This window comes from Schistocerca serialis, chromosome 6 (genome assembly GCF_023864345.2).
Source record: "Schistocerca serialis cubense isolate TAMUIC-IGC-003099 chromosome 6, iqSchSeri2.2, whole genome shotgun sequence".
NCBI classification, from domain to species: domain Eukaryota; kingdom Metazoa; phylum Arthropoda; class Insecta; order Orthoptera; family Acrididae; genus Schistocerca; species Schistocerca serialis.
In genome coordinates, this window is record NC_064643.1 from 729,213,489 (window position 1) to 729,241,040 (window position 27,552).

General features: G+C 38.7%; 1 protein-coding gene across 3 annotated transcripts in view; it reads left to right on the plus strand.

Moving 5' to 3' along the window:
• LOC126483941 (S1 RNA-binding domain-containing protein 1) overlaps positions 1-27,552 on the plus strand; it is a 265,993-nt gene that overhangs the window by 198,117 nt on the left and 40,324 nt on the right. For all 3 annotated transcript variants that reach the window (XM_050107228.1, XM_050107227.1, XM_050107229.1), the window contains 2 exons: positions 5,270-5,440; positions 5,612-5,701. In XM_050107228.1, the coding sequence (XP_049963185.1) occupies positions 5,270-5,440; positions 5,612-5,701 (261 nt within the window). The remainder of the gene's footprint in view (positions 1-5,269; positions 5,441-5,611; positions 5,702-27,552) is intronic.

Below are 27,552 nucleotides of genomic sequence, written 5' to 3' on the forward strand. Positions count from 1 at the left end.
CCCTGAGATGCAGCCCTCCAAAGATGACACTGCACATACCGTTTTGAAGATGTGAATTTTGGAAAAAAATTTTAAATGCTGTATCTCTGGAATAGTTCTAAATATTTTTTTTTCTTTTTTTATTATTCAAAAGATAATTGCTTTATGATTACAAAGAAATCATCCATTTGGACTTATCTGTCTAGGTTATTTTACTATAGCGTTCGTAACGAAGCAAGCTGGGAAATTTTTTACTTCCCCTCGTTTTGCCATCTGCCTGCTTAAATTTGTTTTTTCACTTTTAACTAATTATCATTAACATATGTGAGTATGATCTGCATTTTCATAAAAGAAATAGGTTGGCCCTCAGTTTTAAAGAATGTACCACCAGATCTAGTCATATGCTTAGTTTCAGATATGTAATTGATTTTCTAATTTATTTTGACTATTCCTAGTTAATATTTTTTGTTATAGGCTGAAATCAGTAATTGGTTCGTAACTTAAATTCTGTTGTTGACTTACAAACAAATATAAATTCTGTACTAATTATAAACATTTGGAGGAACAACTAATAATATTCTTAAAGAATCTGTGTGGCTCTAATAGAAAACATGTTAACAAAGGCAGCACCTAATTAATTCCATATCAATTTCCAGTTCTGTCAAAAGTATTGTTTGCATAACTGTATTTGTCAATTTCATGATTTAAACAAATAATACGGCTTAACCCCTGTAGTAGAAGAAACTGTTAAAAAGACGCAATTTTTTGATGTATTCAGTTAATTCAGTGAGTTAAGTTTTAATTGTGATTTCTGTAAATTAAACATCAAACAATGTGTAGTTTCAGTGCCTATTATTGTGATAATATGTAAGGGCCCGATTTTTGGTCCTGACAGTCAGTCCTAGCCGAGTTTCAGATGCGGATTCCGTATTGGTTAGATCAACAACAATGCATCAACTTAACTGTGAAATAAGTGTTACACCAATAGGCTGTGTGTTAAAGCAATGACAATTTCTGTTCAATTTATTTGAAAGACTGTGAAGTGTTTGGTTAGGTTTTTACTGCTCATTAATGTTCAACAGTAAACTATTGTAGCAATATGCTGATGTTTGCCTGCAACCTATTAGTGAGACTTATTGAAAGTTAAACAATAGTGCACTGGCCATATAAGTGTGTATTATTGGGGTGGGGGAGGGGCTGTGAACAGTGAAAGTAAAGAACTGTGAAATACATCTGTGCAACAGTCGGCTACATCATTTACGTAGTCAGTGTCATACTTCAACTCCCCTATTTTTCAGCATGTATAGCAACGCAGTAAGTTGACACCTAGGACGAGCAACGAGATAATAAAGCAGGCAAATATCACACGTTCTGAACTTTTTTTAATTAATAATTTCCCCCCCCGCCCGCCCCTAGGTGCCAATCCATAAAATTTTGATTTTTTTCTGTTGAGTAGTACCATATAGTTCTACATTCCCTGAGAAGGAGAGCTTCCACTTTTATGTTGAACATGTTTTATAAACAATTTAAATTTTTGTCATACACAAAATCTGTTTTATTTTCACATTCTCACATAACAGGCTCATAAAAATCAAAACGTAGCCTTATTTAACATAATTTTAGTTTTGAAATATGAGTAAGAGACTCCTGTTTCTAGCATTTTAATTGGTTCGAAAGTGTATGTGGAAGATCCAAAGACTTAAAAGTTTCAATTTATACAGCTTCTGTGCACTCTGTTTTGTACTGAAATTAGCCAGTCAGTGAACTAAAAGTGTGTTCCACTGCTTCAGTACCTTCCTTTGATACAGAGTGATGCCTTCCTGTTGAACCAATAGGAACTGGAGAACTTACAATCTTCAGAACATTGTGAACAGGAAGTGAGCGCTGATGGCATTGTTGCTGTCCAGCTGGAAAGCTATATCCAGCAGCTGGACTATGTGGTAGCATAAAGTTCACTACAGTTTCATTTAACTCATAACTGGTGACTATAATCTCTGCAGTCCACCAGTCACAGGGGAAAATGTGTCTTCTGAATTTCTTTCACAGGCATAATTTGTGTAGACCATTCTTCTTTTTTGTGCTCACAGAATTCTTTAATTTCCTCTTTGGACAAAAGAACGAAGGCTGTAGATGTGTAAGATTTCACGACTCTCGTAAAATCCTCAGCATTCTGAATCACAGCTGTATTTGGTCTGGAAAAATGATGTTTTGTAGCGTGGGGCTTCAGCAGGCCTCCCACACCATCACAAGGGCCCTTTCCGTGACCAGTAGCACTGTATACCCAGTCAGTTGGCACAAGCGACTCACTTAATGCAAACAGCTGGTAAGGATTTTTAAAATGACTGGGAGCACCATCAGAAATAATGATGATCTTCTCTGCCCCTGTATGCAGTTGAAGAATTTTACGCATTGCTAGCAAAGCATGTGCTGAGTCATGTCCTGATTCGTCACTTATAACTGCAACACTTGTGGTTTTGAAAAAATGTCACTCCTGTAAAAATTGAAACATGGTCATTACTCCAATGATATCCTTGTACTTCTTGTGGGAGAATTACAGACCAGTTCTCAGCAAAATCATAGTGAAGCACTAAACATAGTTCTTCAGCCTCTACACACCCTTTCGCTTCTGCAATGTGTTGTTGCAATTTCTTCAGATGCTGTTGTGTTTCTGCTTTCACTGACCATTTACCATGTTGATCAGTGAGACTGTCAAAGGCAACAGTTTTCTTAATTAGTTTATTTTCCTCCCATCCCGCATATGTAACTTCTGCAGAGTTATCTGCTAAGTCTTTCAGGCCAAGTGTCTTTAAAGACACTCCTCCCTTTTCAGGGCAGTCGCCACATTCTGGAAACAAACAACAAGTCTCTCACTTTATGTCACAGATTACTAATGACTTCACATGCCCAACCAAGGTGTCATATGTCACGTGCCCAAGTAAGTTTTTCAAAGTTACCACAAAAAGATCAAAATTTGCGCAGTACACACACAAACAGACATCTCTAGATGGGTGTCGAACTACCCCTTAGGTTGCAGTGCATGAAATTTTGATCTTCCAATATGTGAAGTTGTATAGAAGCTCTTATAAACTGCATAAGTTTCGTTAATACTGCTAGTCATGTGCCTCCAGATAAAATGACTGCACTGTTTGAACTTGAACTTCTTCTACAGGATGACCATAATAGGGAACTGGTCTTTTACAGACCTCACATTTCTACTATGTACTTTGATACGAATGGAACATGCGTCAAAATTGTCTCCTTTGAGAATGTCTCTGGAATAATAGTTAAGACTTGCACCTTTTCACTGTAGGATGCAAAATATTCAACAGCTGAATTTATATTTGTGAAAAATTCCTGGCAAGAGGTGCAAGAGTGCTTTGGTTCGTTTTCTTCTGTAAGTGGAATTTCTGCTTTGAAGAGTGAGGCCAGTTTTGCTGTAGTGTATTGATCCATAGCTTTAGTAATTTCTCTGCGCTTTATTCGTGCATAGAGCTTATGACTACGGTTTCCTAACAGGATTAACACCTACCTCTGTAGTTGATTGATTCAGGGTACTTAATTCTTCCTCTGTTGATGCAAAATCTACATCATCAGCACAATGGTTGGCATCACCTTGTTCAGATACTATCATTGTTGTTATTCTGTCAAAACATTATTGAACACCCAAAGTCGTCGCTGGAAACACCTTCACATTGAAACAGTCTTCAAATGAGAACACTTATTCCCAACCTGAAGAAGGCCTTTTTTTATTGGTTTTGTCTTATATCCCACTATTTTAAGGATATGCAAATAGTCAGCACACTTTGCTCTCCGGTGGCCCCAGTCAGAAGACTTTTCAAACAGCCCTTTTCACAAAACACACTGTAACAGTGTCAACTGGCAAATTCATCAAGAAACACTAAACTCACTTTATGGTCTCAGATTTCTTAGAAGCCTCTTCAATAAACAAATTAGCACTGAACGACTACAATACAGAAATCTGCAATGAACAACCACGACAAAGAAACTGACAAGAAACTACAACAAAGTGTAAGAAATATCTCCAGCAATGAAATAGAAAAGAAATAATTGCACCAAAGAAAGTGATAAGAAATAACTGCAATAAAGACAACAGAAATAAACATTGTAACAAAGAAATTAGTAAGAAACAACTTCAGTGAAGACAAACATTACCCTTGAATGTAAAAAAAAAAAAAAAAAAAAAAAAAAACATTTAAAAGTAAAACCTGTTCAACTTAAAAGTGGAAGTATTACATGGTACTAATCAACAGAAAAAAATCTAACTTTTCTGGATCTGCATTTTTGGAAGAAAAAAAAAAAAAAAAAAAAAAAAATCGGTAAATTATAAAAATAATTCAAAAGGTGACAGTAAAAGAACTTTGACAGATATGTCCAAACGGAGGATATCATTGTAATCATAAAGCAGTTGTCTTTAAAATAAAGAGATACAGAATTTTTTTTAAAAATTTTTTTGGAGAAAACAAAAAAATACGTGTTTCGTACTTACTTCTGAATTTTAACATATGCTAAATTCAATAACATCTGAGACTATGAAGGTAGCCCCCTCCCCATGTGATACTGATTATGCCTGTTGCTTTTTTTTTTTTTTTTTTTAAGAATTAATTTGACATATGACTAGCACTTTAATTCATCTTGAAATATTTTATGGGCTTCACTGAAACTGAGTCCACAGTTGCAGTGAATCATTTGAATGGTTTAAGGCTGCCTGCAGCTGTTACTACTTATTTATTCAGTCTTAGAGTGTTATCAGTTATCTGCACAAAAATTCATCAATGGTGCATTATGCCATACAAGTCTCTGCACCTGTTTATATCTGAATGGCATCGACTTAACTGTCACATACTCAGTACAATGATAACTTCCCATCTGTGTTTATGTTGTGGTGTGTCTAAACTCTTCTCATTTATTTTCCTGCACACTTTGTTGCATGCTTTAAGGGTTGTGTAAATAGTTATTAATAAAGTATGTTCATAGAATTTGAATGCATGAGAAGGGAAACATAGTATGTTCGAACTGCTGTCTCAACATTTTTTCCTCTCTCTCTCTCTCTCTCTCTCTCTCTTTCTCTCTCTGTGTGTGTGTGTGTGTGTGTGTGTGTGTGTGTGTGTGTGTGTGTGTGTGTGTGTGTGTGTGTGTGTGTGCGCGCGTCTGGGTATTCTGAAGCGCATCAGTAATGATTAAGTTGTGTTTGTGCTTCTTGGCAAGGATTTACATACTGTGAGTAAATTTTAAATTACTTGTTCTTTCATTCACCCTTTGTTTGTTGTAGGCACATTGCTGGTTTAAGTGCCACGAAAGTACAGAATCTTATTGAATGGCGATCCACTAGAGGACCTTTCATTAATAGAAATCAGCTGAAACTTGTAAAAGGAATAGGCAGTAAGACCTTCGAACAATGTGCTGGATTTATTCGTATTATGCCACAGACATTGGAAATGAGGTTCGTGAGAGTAGTAACTAACAACAGTTTTAGAAAGAAAACATTCAGGACAAATTTCAACATTATAATGAGATGGAAATAGACTAAATAAAAGTAACAAAAGTAGTTATAATAGTTATAAACAAAATTTTATTTTCTTTTTCTCTCATTCTAGAAATTTTTCTGTTACAGGGAAACAAAAAATTTGGCCAGTGCTGGAGAGAAACCAAATGTGCTGGATCAAACATGGATTCATCCAGAGTCATACGGCATTGTCAATAGGTACTTACACACATCTGTTCACAACCTGGTGTGAAGTGTCCTTGTAGTGTGTTTTCATACCCCTTGTTATAAAAATTAGTAATGTATTTTTAAAATAATTACTGACGAATGTTTCTTTTCCACACAAGTTCGTATCCCTTTTTGCTGCAGTATTTTCTCGTTACACTTTTTTTAAGACAATGCACAGTTAAATAACAAAATGGTGTCAGTATTTTGCAGCTCTGCATCAAAAGGTTTTAATGATTCAGTGACATTAAAAGTTTATTACTTATACTATGATCTTGTGTGCGTTGTGTGTAAGTGATGAATGGAATAAGCTATTATCGCTGTTGTTGATGACAAACATTTCACAAAATCTGGAACATCTTGCACAAAATGTTCAACATTACTCTTATTCTGGATTGTACATATTGATAACACTTTTATGAACAAAGCTTTCAGACTACATTCTTACAAAGATTGTTGATAATGGAGTAAGGACCACCTAAGTGTTCAGATTGTAACATTACTTAATTGAATGGAATGGGCGGAATGAAAATGTTCCAGGCACAACGGGGGAGGGGGTGGGGGACACAGAGACAAGAAATGGCATGATGTGTATTGAGATGGAAAGACAAAGAGAATATTAATATTTCAATGAAAATAATTTCTGAAAATATAATATAGTGAGATAGATAAAATAATTCCACTCACGAAGAGGGAGCAGGAGACAACTTATATAAAGATTAAGAAAATGTGCAAGCTTTTGGAGCTAGTGGCTCCTCTATCTGGGAGAAGGTTGGTAGCAGAAGGAAGAGGCATAAAAGAACCTTTACTAAGCTCTGCCTATTTCCTAAAAAACATTGCCAATATTTTCTTTCCTCCCTCTTCCTTCTGCTTTAACCATCCTGCAAGAAGAAGGAAACACTAACTCTGAAAACTTGCACATTTCCTTAATCTTTATATACGTTTTCTCAGGCCACCATGTGGTGAGTAGATTATTTTATCGATACAATTACAAAAAGAAAATTAAGGTGGTAATGTGCAACAGAAGCAAGAGAATGGGGTTTGAAATGCAAGTTGAGCTGAAGAGAAGGACAACAGAAAGGGGGGGGGGAGAGGGACATTAAGTAGTAATAATTGCAAAAGTAATGAAATAAAGACATCTAAAGAATGGAAAGTGATTTAAGAAACCAATTCCTACTGCAGAATTATATGACCGAAAAAAGTTTCGTATGTTTTTATAAGAACCTGTTGGGAAACCTCTTGTTGCCACTTTCTGATCCACCATATTTCTTCTATTCCACGTTGTATTGCTAAATGTGGAGATCGCTGTAATGAAAAGAGAGCTGCAGTTCCTAAAAATGCTTGACATTTTTAATTGAGTGTAGAGTGTGAGGTACAGGCAGATCCTAATTGGTCCAGACTTTTTGTATTGACATGTTGTATTGGTCAATCTTAATTGTAGAATCATGGCATGTGGATTTACTATGTCATAATACTGAAGACTATGAGATACAGGCATTGGTGGTGTTTTGGTCCTGTGCCTACAAGACACACTATTTAGAGGGCTGGTGAGTTTCCTCCCTTATATTTGATGACGACTCCTTTGATGGAAAAAGCACAAGAACTGTATTACATCAGTCCTGGAAGTTGGTTTTGTATCAGTGCTTATTATCCCCTTATGACCTTCCACTAATCAAATGAGAGCAATAAGTCCCTGTGAAATTTGTTTAATATTTGAAGATATTAACATTGCAAATAGTGTCTTTCTTTTTAAAATGTGATTTGGCTTCTTAGAGCACCCAGAATGATTCTAGATTAAAATATGGGGTGTGGGTGTCCAATAATTATTTGAATTCTCATACAGTGTCTCCAAACGGTATACCATGTATTATTCTTTCAAAGTCAACTACTATTTGGGGTTTTTCCAACTACAGCAGCTCTGCTTTCAGTATTTAGAGTACAAGTAAAGGAAATAAATATATGTATTTTAACTCATTGTATTGTGTGATTTAATGAAATGATCAGCTATAATAGTTTTCCATATAAATGCTGTTACTTACTCAATAAACAAAAAATCAGACCAACAGTTCACAAGTTATTGCGTTACATCTGCTTACTAACTCCACCCACTGTATGTTGCCCAAGAAATATCTCAAACAAAATAAAATGAAACACAGTACATTCATCAAAATATTTATAAAAAATTAACAGATAAATAAAAATTGAGTCTTAATCTACTTGTAAATTTTTGTCCTCAGTTTTTAGTAAATTAGACAATATAATCACATTAACACTCTCTTGGTCAGTTTTTGATGACTATTGCACAGAAAAATTGGTGCATTTAATACATACAAGAAATATCTCAAAATTTGTTTCTGCATATTCTGTATCATCTCAAGATATGATGACCTTCAAAAATGAATCTATCATTTAGATCTTCATTTATAACATTGAGTCTGGCTATTCAATCCCTTTCCCTGCCCATGTCATTGTTTTCTTAGTGGATTTGCTCTGTCCATGAAAGAGTTTCGTATGAACTTGAAGGGACTCGAACAGATAAGACATGAAAAAAATAAGATGTTGAATCTCCAAGTGAAGAATTTCAAGAAAATGTTACGTGCAGCCCATAAGTGTGTGTGGTTTATATTAGTACACACTACAATCAAAGGAAAAATATGCTAATGTAGTGAACAAGAAGTGTTGATTGCTTGGAAGAGAAAGTAACCCATCATTTGTGGTGCGTAAGTGGTCTGCCTTATTTCCGTGTTCTAGCAAGATACAGAGACGTAAACCTGTCTCCAAATAATTCATTGCATTCCTGTGCAAGCGCGTGTATTCTGATCAGAGCACTGCCAATCTATGGTGACTGCAATCTGCAAATTTCAATACACAAAATATTCACAAAGAATATTTTTTTTATGGGGAGCATTCAATAAGTAATGCAACACTTTTTTTCTTTGCCAATTTTGATTGAAAAAATGCAGAATTTGTTTTGGGACACTGAGGAATATTCCTACTTCAACCTTTATAGTTTCATGGAGTTCCGATAGGTGGTGGCTTTATATGGAGTCTTCAAAATGGAGTTTGTAACAGAGGTGTGTTCCAAGCAGGGAGCTGTCATGTTTCTTCTTCCAATACATCACAGATATTCATAGGTGCTTGCAGAATGTTTACGGAGACTTGGTAGTGAACAAAATTATGGTGAGTTGTTGGGTGAGGTACCTATTACCATCACAAGAAGGTTGCGCAAACCTATATGTTCTCCCGTGTGCCGGACAGCCGCACACAGCTGAGAGTCTACATTGTTGGAGCATGCACACACTCTCATTCTAGGTGATCAACGGATCACAGTCAAACACCTCACTGCACAGCCAGACGTCCCTGTTGGTAGTGCACACACACTCATCCAACATTTGGAGCACTGAAAGATTTGTGCCCACAGGATACCTTGCCACATAACAGAAGACCATAAAGTGAAATGAAAGAACATCTGTGCAGAGTTGCTTGTACCTTATGAGGCTGATCTTGACAGTTTTTTATGGAAAATTATCACAGATGGTGAAACATAGGTTTATCTCATCGAATTTGAAGCAAAATAGCAATTCATGGAGTGGTGCCACACCACATCTTCTCCGAAGAAAAAGTTCAAAATGGCACCCTCAGCTTGTAATGCCATGGCGATGGTCTTCTGGGTCTCTGAAGGGGCAATTCTGTTCGATGTCCTCCCTCATTGTGCAATGATCAACTCCGAAAAATATTATGCTACCCTCAGGAAATTGAAGAAAAAGCGTCAGTGTGTTCATCGCCACAAAAATGCAAACAAAACTTCTCCTTTTCCATGACACACAAGGCCTCACACAACTTTGCACATCAGAGAAGAGCTCACAAAACTTCATTGGACCATTCTTCCTCATCCACCCTACAGCTCGGATCTCGCACCTTCCGACTTCCATCCATTTGACCCAGTGAAGGATGCACTCTGCAGGAGCAGTACATAAATGCTGGGGAGGTTATTGATGTAACAACACATTGGTTCTGACATTGACCAGTTGTACCATGTGAGATTCAGGCCATCTCAGTACTCAGTAATGTGGTGTAAGATTGTTGCATTGAATGGAGATTATGTTGAAAAATATGGTTTTGTAGCCAGAAGAATGGGAAATAATTGGTGTATTGTAATCCTGAATAAAGCCAGCCTGCTACCAGACTCAAAAATGAGTTGAATTAAGTGTTGGACATTTAAGTATTGGACGTTCCCCGTACAATGTCTGATGAAAGAGAAACTATTTAAGTACAACCCTGTCCCCCACTCTACAATGATGTGCAGATTATTCCAAAAAAGACTTCATAGGTCTATTGTTGAATAACATCTTCATTGATGACTTGTTGTAGTGTACTCTGAGGCTTCCCTAATGTGGTGTTGTGAGCTCTGTGTTGTACTTGGTATCATGTTTGCTGCGAACTCCAATCACCACATGCCACCCAAAGAGTACCTCGAACAAATAATGCAACACAAAGAAACATTTGCACTAATATATAATATCATATTTAAAAATATGCACCTGCACATTATTTAGGAAGCTTAACCTTGAACATGAAAGTAACTACTATCATGTGTAAACATATATAGATCATGATGGGCCAAATACTTCGCACTTCTGGCTCTCGTGAGAAAATCCCAAATCTAATTCTGCATCCGTAAAAATTGTACATTTCTGTTTTGATCATACCAGGCTGTGTAGTTGCAGCAGCATTAACTATTTTTTAACCAGCATTGCTTATAGGAACTTTTCATTTCTATGTAGGTGTATTTCATGTTGTTGTAGTAACTGTTCTTGTCAACAGAGTGGAAGAGAGCTTGAGGAGAAGGTGGCAAACAAGTGTTGTGATTGATGATTTGCTTGTATTAATTTGTTTGTTTTGAGCTGTTATTGAAACCAGCCAAAAATAATACAAGTACTCTGCTTTTTTTTATAGAGTAAAATCATGTTCATGTGTTGTGGCAATACTTCTTGTTGGAGTGTACAGGGACGAGGTGGAGAGAGCGTAGGGCAGCGAGGTGCAGTCTGGGATTTAGATGGAAAGGGGGGTGGGAGGGGGAGAGAAGTAAATAGACTGTGGGTGCATTGATGGAGTAGAGGGCTGTGTAGTGGTGGAATAGGAACAGGGAAGAGGTTAGATGGGTCAGGACAATGAGAAACAAAGATTGATGCCAGAAAGACAACAGGAACAGAGAATTTGCACCTGCGCAGCTCAGAAAAGCTGGTGTTCGTGAGAAGGATCAAGATGGCATAGGCTGTGAGGCAGTCACTGAAATGAAGAATGTCTTATCAATCCTTTACAAAGGCCTCACCTTTCACCCCACTGCCATATTCAGTCATCCAGGACATCCCACATTCCTGTAAACCTCCTGGCCTCACACTTCTTAGTCATTGTCCTGACCCATGCAGCCCCTTCCCTTTTCCCTTTCCAGCACTACACAGCCCTCTACTCCACCAACACACTCACAGTCCTTTTACTTCTCTTCTTTTCCACTAAGAACCCCCTACCCTCCGTCTCTTCACTACTGCATCCAGTGGCCCTACCCTCTCTCCACCTCATCCCTGTATGTGGCCACAAGCAGTAATTTGTGGTCCCCCACCCCTACCCTGCTATCGCTCCCCTTGCTTGCCCCAGCCTCCTCCTTACCCCCACCACCCAGTTGCTTCTACCATAATGCGTTGCTACTCAGTCTGGCCTTGGCAGCCCGCGAATATGGTCGCGCGCACGTGTGTGTGTGTGTGTGTGTGTGTGTGTGTGTGTGTGTGTGTGTGTGTGTGTTGTCTATTTCTGACGAAGGCCTTGTTGGCCGAAAGCTCACTTCATGACAGTCTTTTTGTCTGAGACACTCTGTGACTCAACGTCTCTGCTATATAGCGAATGGCAACGGTCTGTTTCATAGTATTGTTTCACTAGTAATCTTTAATATAGCGAATGGCAACGGTCTGTTTCATAGTATTGTTTCACTAGTAATCTTGATAAATGGCAGAAAACTGCAGTCTTCCCCCCCACCCATTGTGTCTATTACTAACACTTCTTTTCCTGATACACCAGCTCATTAAGTAGCAATCTTCATTATTCGGGTACCTGGTGTTTTTTGTTGCTGATCGTTCTGATAATTTTGTCTGTCATTAAACTGGTTTTCACCTTGAATAATGTTTCACTTGTGTATGTTGCTTCAAATTTAATATATAAGTGAAATGTATTGATTTCCAAGTGAGATTAACATTTTTGTTGAGAGGAAATTTCATAAATTTTTGAAATTTGAGCAAGTCAGTAATGCATCAGTGTACCTCTGGCTTATGCAAACACTTATTTGGCTTGGCATAAATTGATGAGTTGTTGGATGTCCTCTTGAGAGATATCGTACCAAATTCTGTCCAGTTTGCATGGTAGATCATCAAAATCCCAAGACGGTCATAGGGCCCTGTCCATAATGCTCCAAACATTCTCGATTGGGGAGAGATCGGTCCATCTTGCTGGCCAAGGTAGTGTTTGACAAGCACGAAGACAAGCAATAGAAACACTCAAGGTGTGCAGGTGGGCATTATCTTGCTGAAATGCATGCCCAGGATGACTTGTCATGAAGAGCAACAAAACAGGACATAGAGCATCGTCAACACACTGCTGTGCTGAAGAGGTGCTGCAGATGACTACCAAAGGGATCATGGTATTAAGAGAAACAGCATTCCAGACCATCACTTGTGGTTGTCAAGAAACAGCATTCCAGACCATCACTTGTGGTTGTCAAGCCATGTGGTAGGCAGCAGTCAGGTTGGTGGTACCCCACAGCTGTCCCAGGCATCTGTAGATTCCTCTTCGGTCTGAAATCTGATTGACTGGAGTATAATTGCCTCAATGATGAGTCCCGCTTTGAATTGAGCCCTGATGTCCAGCGAAGACATGTCTGGAGATGCCCCATACAGTGTTTCCCCATCATACAGTCAGGAGTGATGGTCTAGAGTTCCAGTTCCTTTCATAATACAACCACTTTGGTTGTCATCTGTGACAGTGTTATGTCAACAATATTGTACACCCATTACTGCTACTCTTCGTGGCAAGCCATCCTGGGCCTGCATTTTAACAAGATTATGCCTCTCCACATGCAACAGGAGTTTCTACTGCTTGTCTTCAGGCTTGCCAAATCTTACTTTGGCCAGCAAGTTCACCATAGGGTTATTGACTTGCTCAGTTTGTGAAGCTCTTTCTCTTGAATAAATTATCATTTTTCTCTGAAATTGTAATCGTTTGTTTGTCTGTACATATACATCTTATCTACTGTTTTCTATCATATTCAGATTTCAGATAATCATGTTACGTAATGGTGCACCCCCACCCCCTGTACCTCCTTTAAAGTGTATGCCAATATTTGTACTTAAAATATTGCTTTATAAGTGGGAAATCGTAACTGTGCGGTTCTCGTACACATATTTTCATTATGTCTGGCTTTTTTAATCTGACCTAAATTTTATAATGAGTGTAGAATCTTAGACATAACACCTGGTCGCTGGCCTCCCACAGTGGAGACTAAGGCCCTGTCCTACGTAAGTGTCTGAAGAGACCGACAGCAAGCAAAGTCGGGATACACGACACTCCAGCAACAAGTAGCAGCATTAGGCGTGCGAGCGACCATCTCGTGCTACAAGATGACTGCTTAGAGCCAACCAGCTGCTTCTGTAAAACGGCGCCCCTGAACTGTAGAATACTGTAGCTGGAGAGTAAGGCTACAAATGTAATTTAACTTAAAAATAAAGTGAATAGGAATGCTGTGCGTGAAATTTACAAAGGGGGGGATCTTCACGGAGAATTTCATAATTTATATAATCAACTACGAAATTCACCAGACAGATTCTTTGACTACAAGTGAATAAGCAGAGGAGCATTCGACTTTCTCATCAATAAATTAAAAGACAAATGTTTTCTACATGATGCACCAAATAAGAGCTAACTGTGGTGTAACGGGAGCGTTCCCGGTTTGTGATTACGGCTACAAAGAGGTCTTGGGTTCAATCGCACTTTGTTGTTTTTGTTGTGGTCTTCAGTCCTGAGACTGGTTTGATGCAGCTTTCCATGCTGCTCTATCCTGTGCAAGCTTCTTCATCTCCCAGTACCTACTGCAACCTACATCCTTCTGAATCTGCTTAGTGTATTCATCTCTTGGTCTCCCTCTACGATTTTTACCCTCCAAGCTGCCCTCCAATGCTAAATTTGTGATCCCTTGATCCCTCAAAACATGTCCTACCAACCGATCCCTTCTTCTAGTCAAGTTGTGCCACAAACTTCTCTTCTCCCCAATCCTATTAAATACCTCCTCATTAGTTACGTGATCTACCCACCTTATATTCAGCATTCTTCTGTAGCACCACATTTCGAAAGCTTCTATTCTCTTCTTGTCCAAACTAGTTATTGTCCATGTTTCACTTCCATACATGGCTACACTCCATACAAATACTTTCAGAAACGACTTCCTGACACCTAAATCTATACTCGACGTTAACGAATTTCTCTTCTTCAGAAACGATTTCCTTGCCATTGCCAGTCTACATTTTATATCCTCTCTACTTCGGCCATCGTCAGTTATTTTACTCCCTAAATAGCAAAACTCCTTTTCTACTTTAAGTGTCTCATTTCCTAATCTAATTCCCTCAGCATCACCCGATTTAATTTGACTACATTCCATTATCCTCGTTTTGCTTTTGTTGATGTTCATCTTATATCCTCATTTCAAGACACTGTCCATGCCGTTCAACTGCTCTTCCAAGTCCTTTGCTGTCTCTGACAGAATTACAATGTCATCGGCAAACCTCAAAGTTTTTACTTCTTCTCCATGAATTTTAATACCTACTCCGAATTTTTCTTTTGTTTCCTTTACTGCTTGCTCAATATACAGATTGAATAATATCGGGGAGAGGCTACAACCCAGTCTCACTCCTTTCCCAACCACTGCTTCCATTTCATGCCCCTTGACTCTTATAACTGCGATCTGGTTTCTGTACAAATTGTAAATAGCCTTTCGCTCCCGGTATTTTACCCCTGCCACCTTTAGAATTTGAAAGACAGTATTCCAGTCAACATTGTCAAAAGTTTTCTCTAAGTCTACAAATGCTAGAAACGTAGGTTTGCCTTTCCTTAATCTTTCTTCTAAGATAAACCGTAAGGTCAGTATTGCCTCACGTGTTCCTACATTTCTACGGAATCCAAACTGATCTTCCCCGAGGTCCGCTTCTACCAGTTTTTCCATTCGTCTGTAAACAATTTGCGTTAGTATTTTGTAGCTGTGACTTATTAAACTGATAGTTCGGTAATTTTCACATCTGTCAACACCTGCTTTCTTTGGGATTGGAATTATTATATTCTTCTTGAAGTCTGAGGGTATTTCGCCTGTCTCATACATCTTGCTCACCAGATGGTAGAGTTTTGTCATGTCTGGCTCTCCCAAGGCCATCAGTAATTCTAATGGAATGTTGTCTACTCCCGGGGCCTTGTTTCGACTCAGGTCTTTCAGTGCTCTGTCAAACTCTTCATGCAGTATCTTATCTCCCATTTTGTCTTCATCTACATCCTCTTCCATTTCCATAATATTGTCCTCAAGCACATCGCCTTTGTATAAACCCTCTATATACTCCTTCCACCTTTCTGCCTTCCCGTCTTTGCTTAGAACTGGGTTGCCATCTGAGTTCTTGATATTCATACAAGTGGTTCTCTTCTCTCCAAAGGTCTCTTTAATTTTCCTGTAGGCAGTATCTATCTTACCCCTAGTGAGACAAGCCTCTACATCCTTATATTTGTCCTCTAGCCATCCCTGCTTAGCCGTTTTGCACTTCCTGTCGATCTCATTTTTGAGACGTTTGTATTCCTTTTTGCCTGCTTCATTTACTGCATTTTTATATTTTCTCCTTTCATCAATTAAATTCAATATTTCTTCTGTTACCCAAGGATTTCTATTAGCCCTCGTCTTTTTACCTACTTTATCGTCTGCTGCCTCCACTACTTCATCCCTCAGAGCTACCCATTCTTCTTCTACTGTATTTCTTTCCCCCATTCCTGTCAATTGTTCCCTTATGCTCTCCCTGAAACTCTGTACGACCTCTGGTTTAGTCAGTTTATCCAGGTCCCATCTCCTTAAATTCCCACCTTTTTGCAGTTTCTTCAGTTTCAATCTGCAGTTCATAACCAATAGATTGTGGTCAGAATCCACATCTGCCCCTGGAAATGTCTTACAATTTAAAACCTAATCTATCTGATACCTTTTAGTATCTCCAGGATTCTTCCATGTATACAACCTTCTTTCATGATTCTTGAACCAAGTGTTAGCTATGATTGAGTCATGCTCTGTGCAAAATTCTACAAGGTGGCTTCCTCTTTCATTTCTTCCCCCCAATCCATATTCACCTACTATGTTTTTTTCTATCCCTTTTCCTACTGACGAATTCCAGTCACCTATGACTATTAAATTTTCGTCTCCCTTCACTACCTGAATAATTTCTTTTATCTCGTCATACATTTCATCAATTTCTTCATCATCTGCAGAGCTAGTTGGCATATAAACTTGTACTACTGTAGTAGGCATGGGCTTTGTGTCTATCTTGGCCACAATAATGCGTTCACTATGCTGTTTGCAGTAGCTAACCCACATTTCTATTTTTTTATTCATTATTAAACCTACTCCTGCATTACCCCTATTTGATTTTGTATTTATAACCCTGTAATCACCTGACCAAAAATCTTGTTCCTCCTGCCACCGAACTTCACTAATTCCCACTATATCTAACTTTAACCTATCCATTTCCCTTTTTAAATATTTTGACCTACCTGCCCGATTAAGGGATCTGACATTCCACGCTCCGATCCGTAGAACGCCAGTTTTCTTTCTCCTGATAACGACGTCCTCTTGAGTAGTCCCCGCCCGGAGATCCGAATGGGGGACTATTTTACCTCCGGAATACTTTACCCAAGAGGACGCCATCATCATTTAATCATACAGTAAAGCTGCATTTCCTCAGGAAAAATTACGGCTGTAGTTTCCCCTTGCTTTCAGCCGTTTGCAGTACCAGCACAGAAAGGCTGTTTTGGTTATTGTTACAAGGCCAGGTCAGTCAATCATCCAGACTGTTGCCCCTGCAACTACTGAAAAGGCTGCTGCCCCTCTTCAGGAACCACATGTTTGTCTGGCCTCTCAACAGATACCCCTCCGTTGTGGTTGCACCTACGGTACGGCCATCTGTATCGCTGAGGCACGCAAGCCTCCCCACCAACGGCAAGGTCCATGGTTCATGGGGGGCAATCGCACTTATTTCCTATATTTTAACTGACTCAGCTACGATTCTATTTACTAAATTTTATGTACACTGTTTACACAGCGCCGCTAAGTATATTTTCAAGGTCTTGCCAAAGTACTTGATCTGTGAGTGTATATATACACCTATCCCAGTATGTCACACACATTACATTCCTAATAAATTACAATGAACAACCGTGAAATTTTACAGATATTTGATGTTGTGAATGCAATCCATCAGCAGTCAGTATTAAAGCCGAGCATTTCAGTTAATCTAAATAGTCTGTTAAAGAAAAGCGTACAAAACTTTTGAAAAGAAGGTAGATGTGGTTGCGAAATGGTTTGCGTAAAAGTATGAAATAAAAAATATTAGGGAAACGTTTGATGCACCTCATTTTCTGTTCATAATTTTGAGCATCATTCAAATGCATGTGGAATGTTTCTCTGATCTGTTTATTTCTTTTACACAACTCATTTCTCAAAATATTTGTCTGATTTGTTTCATTTTTTATTTTCAAGTTTTATTCAGAAAGCATAATCTTACCAACTCCTCGTTTGCCTTCCTAATGTCCTCTGTTCTCGAAAATCCTAACTTTGGTACTTGATTCAAAGGAAGCCTCTTTGATATTTAAATACCGCACCAGCGTATCTTTTTATGTGCAAAATAGCGAGCATTGCACAGATGAACTTTTTGACCTTCATTTAAATAGCTTGGCAGCAGCTTTTCGAGAAATACTTCAATTTTTCCGCAACTCATTAATTAAGTTTTCCTTAACTATCCTGATTGCTTTGAAGCAGTTAAAAATTTTCATGCAAAACTAGATCTCATGCTGGTCACTTTGATACTCTGCTTGCCTGTTTCTCTCTCTTTGTTTGGCTATGAAAATTCGGACAAAACCTCATGGTGTAATTTATAGGGTGTCCTGTTTTCACTCTGCTCATGCGGTTACAAAAACATATTGAGTGTTAATCATATGATAAAATAGTCCTTTCTGTGTGCTGTCCTTTCCAAAAAATGTCATTTTGATATCTTGATTCGTTTACGAGATTCGACGATTTTTACAATCACTTGATTTGCAAACTGCAGGAAAGGATTCGGATGCACCGCAAGCAACCTGTCTGCAGATATAACAACCAATGCCTCAAGAATGAAATGAGATATCATTCTGGTCTCAGCTTAAACACAATTTAGATATTTTGGTTGCACTTCATATACAGTAATGTACGGCTTTAGATGAACTATATCGAAGTCTACCCAATGTGATTTTACATCTGCAGATTCTTAAAAATTTCATGCAGCAACGTACTCAGTTTAGTGCAGCATAGTAACTATGATGAATGACGAAACTAAATTCAGACCTTTATCGAGCAAAGATATCAAGCTATAAGATGTGAAGAATCAAATTTTTTCAGCAAATAGTTTTCTTTAAATCAGTTGGTAAGTATTTCACAACCGCCGCATATCCACTCCACTGTTTTGCCTAGAAGACACGTTGCTGCTACTCTCAGTCGCGCGTGCTGCAGCGACAAGATTCAAACACATTTGAATTCAAATATCGCTAGTTGTAGCAGAGAACAGGCAGCACCACGGACATCGTCCATGTAGGACACTTTTGTAACCATATCCATGGTGGTGTTTGGTCATCTGAAGCGCGCTTTCAGTCGCTTCTGTCACTTACGTAAGACGTGGCCTAAGGCACTGTCCCATTAGGGCAACAGTGAAACTGGCCACTCCTCAGAATTCTGCATCCAGCCATCTGTGCGAACTGGCAACACTGTAGGACGTGGAAGTGTCTGGATAAGTGTTATCATCCACTCGAGATATTAAAATGCGCTATTTCCTCTTGGTCCACCGGTAAACTTCACACAACATAGACAAAATGTCGCGAGTTCCAAGCCCATTTCTTCCTTTATTTTTTTAAATTTGCATTTTGGCTGTCTGCGATGTATCACTCTGGTGTAACCCTAAAGATAATTTATGCCACTTTCTAACCCACCATTAATAGCAATAGGATTAGGTTCAGAGGATGGGTATATAAGTACTGCATACTCTAAATTAAACCAATAAATATCAAAGGGGTGACTATTACTAGATTTTTGCTTGAAAATCATTTTGCTTACTGAGCATTTCTATGCAGTATTGTTATTGTTGATAGGTTATGTTAATTTCTTAAGAAGGAATTAATGGCTGAGTTCTAACAGAAGAGACATTTTGAGCAAAGGGCAGTGTGAACAGATAATATTTTGCCTGTAGTGGCTCAAAAGGGGTATTGTGCACTGCAAATATCTCCACAGCATTGTTTCTTCATAGTCAGTGTTCTTGTCAACAGATGAGACATGTTTTGGTTAGAATATATGAAAAACGCTCAAGTAGCCTGGTCCCACTCCAGTCCTGGAAGTCCCTCCACTAAGTTCACTATATATTTACTTGTAATTTTGATGGAATATTCTGAACAATTCTTTTGTAAGTGACAATGATTTGAAAGATCTAAGTTTTGTACCTACAAGAAGGTTATTTTATGAGTAAATCACAATTTCTTTCATTGTATAATGTGTGAGAAATCTGCCTCTTTCTGCCTTAGCTGCTGCTACAGCAATAAGTGAATGTTTGTGTTATTGAAGTCTCACTAGCTGTGTGGTTCTACAGTTGAAGCTATAGATTAAAATCTCACTGGGAGTTGGATATTTTTTCTCCTTCTGCATCCAGACGCATAATTTGTGTGTGTGTGTGTGTGGGGGGGGGGGGGGGTGAGAATTGGTGTAAATGATGGTGTGGTAGACCGTAACACTTGTTTATCAGCTCCACAATGCAGTGTCAGTCTGCTGTGAAAGAAACTAAGTTGTTGGCAGAAAGATGCAAGCATCGATCATTTTGCTGCAATAAATTGGCACATAATGGGTCTGTGTTGTGTGTGATATGCAGCAGTGTTGTTGTTATTCACACACAGTTGAGCAATCCTTTTACAGTGGGAAATTAAGTCCATTGTAGTGGTAGTTTGGTATACAGCCTAACTTTCTGCAAATGAAACTAGCTGCATTAAAATTTGTATTCATCCTTGTAACAAACATTTGGCTGTTTCGTGAATCAGCCGTGTATGGATAGTCTCTGCAAATACTACAATCATCTGCCCACCTGTACCTTCACATTTGTTGTTGTTGTTATGGTCTTCAGTCCAGAGACTGGTTTGATGCAGATCTCCATGCTACTCTATCCTGTGCAAGCTTCTTCATCTCCCAGTACTTACTGCAACCTACATCCTTCTGAATCTGCTTAGTGTATTCATCTCTTGGTCTCCCTCTACAACTTTTACCCTCCATGTTGCCCTCCAATGCTAAAATTGTGATCCCTTGATACCTCAGAACATGACCTACCAACTGGTCCCTTCTCATTGTCAAGTTGTGCCACAGATTCATCTTCTCCCCAATTCTATTCAATACCTCCTCATTAGTTATGTGATCTACCCATCTAATCTTCAGCATTCTTCTGTAGCTTCTTCAAATGGTTCAAATGGCTCTGAGCACTATGGGACTTAACATCTATGGTCATCAGTCCCCTAGAACTTAGAACTACTTAAACCTAACCAACCTAAGGACATCACACAACACCCAGTCATCACGAGGCAGAGAAAATCCCTGACCCCACCGGGAATCGAACCCGGGAACCCGGGCGTGGGAAGCGAGAACGCTACCGCACGACCACGAGCTGCGGGCTCGAAAGCTTCTATTCTCTTCTTGTCCAAACTATTTATCGTCCATGTTTCACTTCCATACATGGCTACACTCCATACAAATACTTTCAGAATCGACTTCCTGACACTTAAATTTGTACTCGATGTTAGCAAATTTCTCTTCTTCAGAAATACTTTCCTTGCCATTGCCAGTCTACATTTTATATCCTCTCTACTTTGACCATCATCAGTTATTTTGCTCCCCAAATAGCAAAACTCCTTTACTACTTTAAGCGTCTCATTTCCTAATCTAATTCCCTCAGCGTCACCTGACTTAATTCGATTACATTCCATTAACCTTGTTTTGCTTTTGTTGATGTTCACCTTATATCCTCCTTTCAAGACACTGTCCATTCCATTCAACTGCTCTTCCAAGTCCTTTGCTGTCTCTGACAGAATTACAATGTCATCGGCAAACCTCAACATTTTTATTTCTTCTCCATGGACTTTAATACCTACTCCAAATTTTTCTTTTGTTTCCTTTACTGCTTGCTCAATATACAGATTGAACAACAACGGGGAGAGGCTACAACCCTGTCTCACTCCCTTCCCAACCACTGCTTCCCTTTCATGTCCCTCAACTCTTATAACTGCCATCTGGTTTCTGTACAAATTGTAAATAGCCTTTTGCTCCCTGTATTTTACCCCTGCCACCTTCAGAATTTGAAAGAGAGTATTCCAGTCAACATTGTCAAAAGCTTTCTCTAAGTCTACAAATGCTAGAAACGTAGGTTTGCCTTTCCTTAATCTATTTTATAAGGTAAGTCATAGGGTCAGTATTGCCTCACGTGTTCCAACATTTCTGCGGAATCCAAACTGATCTTCCCCGAGGTCCGCTTCTACCAGTTTTTCCATTCGTCTGTAAAGAATTCGCGTTAGTATTTTGCAGATGTGACTTATTAAACTGATAGTTCGGTAATTTTCACATCTGTTAACACCTGCTTTCTTTGGGATTGGAATTATTATATTTTTCTTGAAGTCTGAGGGTATTTCGCCTGTCTCATACATCTTGCTCACCAGATGGTAGAGTTTTGTTAGGACTGGCTCTCCCAAGGCCGTCAGTAATTCCAATGGAATGTTGTCTACTCGGGGGGCCTTGTTTCGACTCAGGTCTTTCAGTGCTCTGTCAAACTCTTCACGCAGTATCGTATCTCCCATTTCATCTTCATCTACATCCTCTTCCATTTCCATAATATTGTCTTCAAGAACATCGCCCCTGTATAGACCCTCTATATACTCCTTCCAGCTTTCTGCTTTCCCTTCTTTGCTTAGAACTGCGTTTCCGTCAAAGCTCTTGATATTCATGCAAGTGGTTCTCCTTTATCTAAAGGTCTCTTTAATTTTCCTATACGATCTTACCCCTAGTGAGATAAGCCTCTACATCCTTACATTTGTCCTCTAGCCATCCATGCTTAGCCATTTTGCACTTCCTGTCGATCTCATTTTTGAGACGTTTGTATTCCTTTTTGCTTCCTCCATTTACTGAATTTTTATATTTTCTCCTTTCATCAATTAAATTCAATATTTCTTCTGTTACCCAATGATTTCTAATAGCCCTCGTCTTTTTACCTACTTGATTCTCTGCTGCCTTATCTACTTCATCCCTCAGAGCTACCCATTCTTCTTCTACTGTATTTCTTTCCCCCATTCCTGACAATTGTTCCCTTATGCTCTCCCTGAAACTCTGTACAACCTCTGGTTTAGTCAATTTATCCAGGTCCCATCTCCTTAAATTCCCACCTTTTTGCAGTTTCTTCGGTTTTAATCTATAGTTCATAACCAATAGATTGTGGTCAGAGTTCACATCTGCTCCTGGAAATGTCTTACAATTTAAAACCTGGTTCCTAAATCTCTGTCTTACCATTATATAATCTATCTGATACCTTCTAGTATCCCCAGGATTCTTCCATGTATACAGCCTTCTTTTATGATTCTTGAACCTAGTGTCCCCCAATCCATATTCACTTACTATGTTTCCTTCTCTCCCTTTTCCTACTTTCGGATTCCAGTCACCCATGACTATTAAATTTTCGTCTCCCTTCACTACCTGAATAATTTCTTTTATCTCATCATGCATTTCATCAATTTCTTCATCATCTGCAGAGCTAGTTGGCATATGAACTTGTACTACTGTAGTAGGCACGGGCTTCGTGTCTATCTTGGCCACAATAAGGCATTCACTATGCTGTTTGTAGTAGCTTACCCGAACTCCTATTTTTTTATTCATTATTAAACCTACTCCTGCATTACCCCTATTTGATTTTGTATTTATAACCCTGTATTCACCTGACCAGAAGTCTTGTTCCTCCTGCCACTGAACTTCACTAATTCCCACTATATCTAACTTTAACCTACCCATTTCCCTTTTTAAATTTTCTAACCTACCTGCCTGAGTAAGGGATCTGACATTCCACGCTCTGATCCGTAGAACGCCAGTTTTCTTTCTCCTGATAACGACGTCCTCCTGAGTAGTCCCCGCCTAGAGATTCGAATGGTGGACTATTTTATCTCCGGAATATTTTACCCAAGAGGACACCGTCATCATTTAACAACACAGTAAAGCTGCATGCCCTCGGGAAAAATTACGGCTGTAGTTTCCCCTTGCTTTCAGCCGTTCGAAGTACCAGCACAGCAAGGCCGTTTTGGTTAGTGTTACAGGGCCAGATCAGTCAATCATCCAGACTGTTGCCCCTGCAACTACTGAAAAGGCAGCTGCCCCTCTTCAGGAACCATACGTTTGTCTACCCTCTCAACAGATACCCCTCCGTTGTAGTTGCACCTACGGTACGGCCATCTGTATCGCTGAGGCACACAAGCCTCCGCAACAATGGCAAGGTCCATGGTTCATGGGGGTGGGCCTTCACATTACACGTTAACAATTCTTATATAAATATTGTAAGAGGCTAGAGACTACTGGCATTTTCTGTGACCTGTCAAGAGCCTTTGACTGTGTGAATCACAGCATTCTCTTAAGTAAATTAAAAAATTATGGTGTCACTGGCAGTGTTGTGAAATTGTTTGAGTCTTATCTAACTAACAGGAAACAAAGGGTGTTGTTGCGAAATACCTGTGCAGTAAGCAGCCAGTTTTCATCTGATTTGGGCGTTAATTGTGTGGTGTTCCTCACAGTTCCATATTGAGTCCATTGCTTTTTCCTGTGTACATTAATGACCTTTCATCTGTTACATTGTGAGATGCTAAGTTTATTTTGTTTGCAGACAACACAAACATTGTAATAAGAAGCAAGTCAAGTACAGATTTAGAAATGGCTGCTAACCAAATTTTCACTGACATTTATAAATGGTTTTAAGCTAATTCACTGTCATTAATCTTTGTGAAGACTCACTATATGCAGTACAGAGCCTGTAAGAGATTTCCTTCCAGAATGTGCATAACAAATGATGACATGCAGGTTGAAGAGCTTGACAGTTCGATAACAAATTCAGTTGGCAAGGGCATACCACAGAATTGCTGAAGCATCTAAGCAAGTTTGTATTTGCAATGGGAATGATGTCAGATGTAGGAGATATAAATATGTACAAAAAAAAAAGTGCATACTTTGATTACTTTAGTTCTATTATGTCATATAGGATCATTCTCTGGGGTAACTTGTCAAACTGAGCAAAAGTTTTTAGTGTGTAAAAGCATTTAATAAGACTCATTCGTGGTATAAATTCAAGGACATAATGTAGAAACCTGTTCAAGGACCTTTTTATTCTAACCACTGCATCTCAATATATTTATTCATTAATTAAATTTGTTGCAAGTAGTATATCTCTGTTTCCAACCAATAGCTTAATACATAGTATCAGTACTAGCAATAAAAACAATCTAACTAAAGATGTAAAACCACTTACCTTTGTTCAGCAAGGGGTCTGATATTCAGGAAGACACATTTTCAATAAATTGCGAGCAACCATAAAAGAAATTCATTTAAGATAAAGCACAGTTTAAACAGAATTTGAAAGACTTATTGATAGGCAACTACTTCTATTCTATAGATGAATATTTTAACAGGGAATGTTAGACCAGCTTAAGCAAAACTGTCTGTTAGAGTTCAGTTTTGACAGCGCTTGGTCACAGTACTCAAGGTTAGGTATTTATGTATGATAAATGTATTCAGAGTGCATAACTTTGTTTCATTCTGATAGACTATTAATTCTGTAAATATTAGCAGCTCCATTTGACTGTAATGTATTCACCTGTCTTTACAGTCTCCTGACAAATGATCAGGGTAGTGATCTTCTGATCTAGAGACGTCATTTTGTATGAAACCATCAGGGAATAAATTAACAAAATTCAGCGCCAACTGTGAAGGGTTACATTGAAAATTACCATCACAATCTCTTCAGAGAACCTATTGTTATTTCCAGTTCTCTCTGTCTGAAGCATATTGAAAGCTGAAGAGCTCTTCAACAAACACTTTTCACTTTTATTGACAAAACTTTTTCAGCAGCTGTATTGTACTCGTCATGAGTAGATGATACTTGTCACTCTTTCAGTACTTACAGAATGAATGATAGTTTTGCTCAAGGATGACTTATTCTAGATGTTATTGTCTACATTTTGTGTTCCAAATTCTGATGACAACACCCCCTTTCAACTTAAGCAGAAGCTTGAATAGAATCTGCCCTGCACACACAGGCTGTTGTCATTTTCTCCATGAATTTTTTAACCCACTTTTTCGATAATTCTTGTTTTGGAACTTTTAGTTGTTTGTAGCGTATGAAGTCTCTCTCTGGATGTTCATGTTTTTGAAATCATATCTATGTTGTTGTCTTTTTTGGGGATATTGTCAATGACTACACACTTAAGAAAGCATTTCTAAGTCATAACTATGAAAAGACATCGTGCCTACTCATAATGTTTACAGTATAGCCAATGGAGCTACTCCTAAAATGTGAATGGTGTGTGATGAACTAGCTTCTTAGTTTTTCAGCACCTTTAAGATAGAAAAATAAAAATAATTTCGACAGTTATTCGTGTATGATGTTTAGTTGGCAGTCGGTACATCTGAGCACTATTAGTAACCACTGTCTAGTGTGTCCCACAATGTCCTATCGATAATCTGTCTCCTGTCCTATCCTTTCCTAAGCCCATCCATTTTCCTTATCATTTTTCAATTACCTACAACATAGGGCAGGGAGGGCTCTAGAGGTGTGGTGAAGCTAGTCTCCCTAAGGGAGTAAACACGATACAAATCCAGGGCCTCCAGGTTGGGGGTTGATCATGGGGCTAACAACTCCATATCAGAAAAAAACATATTGTTACGAAACTCAAAGATAGGAACAGCCAGACTGATGATAATGATGAACGACCCATGTAAGGAAAAGGACAACGTAAACGAAGAAATGATATATATACTTCACTACTTGGAATGTAAGAACTTTGAACAAACCAGGAGCTCTACATGGACTCAAACAAGAGATGGAGAGATACCGTATAGGAGTAGCAGCAATTAAAGAGGTCAGATGGAAAGGAGATGGTATCATAAGAAGTGGTAATTACACAATTATGTATAGTGGACAAGACAGTGGTATAGTAGGTGTTACTGGCTTTCTTGTAGAGTATAAAGCAGCAGTCATAAATTTTAACCCTATAAATGAAAGTATGTGTACTTTGAGAATGAAGGCCCAGTTCTTCAACATCACTCTAGTATGTGTGTATGCACACACAGAAGATGATGAGGATGAAGTGAAAGATGAGTTTTATGCCCGACTGGAACAGGAAGTAGAAGGCATACCAAGGAATGATGTAAAGATGGTGATGGGTGACCTCAGTGCAAAAGTGGGAAGAGGAGAATCCTGTGGAGAAACAGTAGGAGGTGTCAAATAAAAATGGACAAAGACTTGTAGACTTTGCCATGGGCAGTGCAATGGTAGTGAAGAGTACATGGCTCCAGAGAAATAACATAAGGAAAGCCACATGGCGCTCTCCAGATGGCACTACTTTTAATTAAATTTACCATGTGGCAATTGACAGGGGACATGCGTCTGACATCCTTGAAGTTGATAGCTGCAGGGGGGCTGACTGCAATTCAGATCATTCTATGGTAAGAGTGAAAAACAGACAACACATAGCTGTCCATGGATCCAGAGGGAAGAGAAAACCTCTCCGATAATACAATGTTTCCAAATTGAAAGAGAAGAGAGTATCTGAAAAGTTTGAAACAGGACTGCAGAAGAAGTGTGAGGCTAAACAAAGCCAAGCTCTGGAAAGCATCAAAGAAAAGTGGACTATGATTAAAGAGGCTCTGCAAGAAACTGCAGAAGAAGTCTTAGGTTTAGAAGACAGGGCAAGAAGGGCAGGGTGGTATGATGAAGATTGTAAAAAGACAGTGGAAGAGAGAAATGAGGCAAGGAAGAAAATGATAAACAGGACAACAAGATCTAACACAGAAGAATTCATGAAGAAAAGGAAAGAGCCAGATAGCATTTACAGAAGAAAAAAACAAGAATTAGAGAGGAGATGGATTACGGAGCTAGAAGAAGAATATAATCATCAAGAAAGTTCAGGAACGGAAGAAAGGCTTCCAATGACGTATGGTATTCTGCAGAGATAAAGAAGGAAATTTTGTAGGAGAAGAAGAAGAACAGGTTCTGGACCAATGGGCCGAATATTTCAGTGAGCTGCTGAATGTCACTACAGACAGAGAAGTTCTGAAAGAAAATGAAACAGAGTGTCACCAACTGTGGCAGAATGTTAGTCTGGATGAAAGACCTGTACCTCTACCAACAATAGAGGAAGTTAGGAAAGCAATTAAAAGCCTAAGGAATAATAAGGCTCCAGGTAATGATAACATTTCAGCAGAGATGATCAAG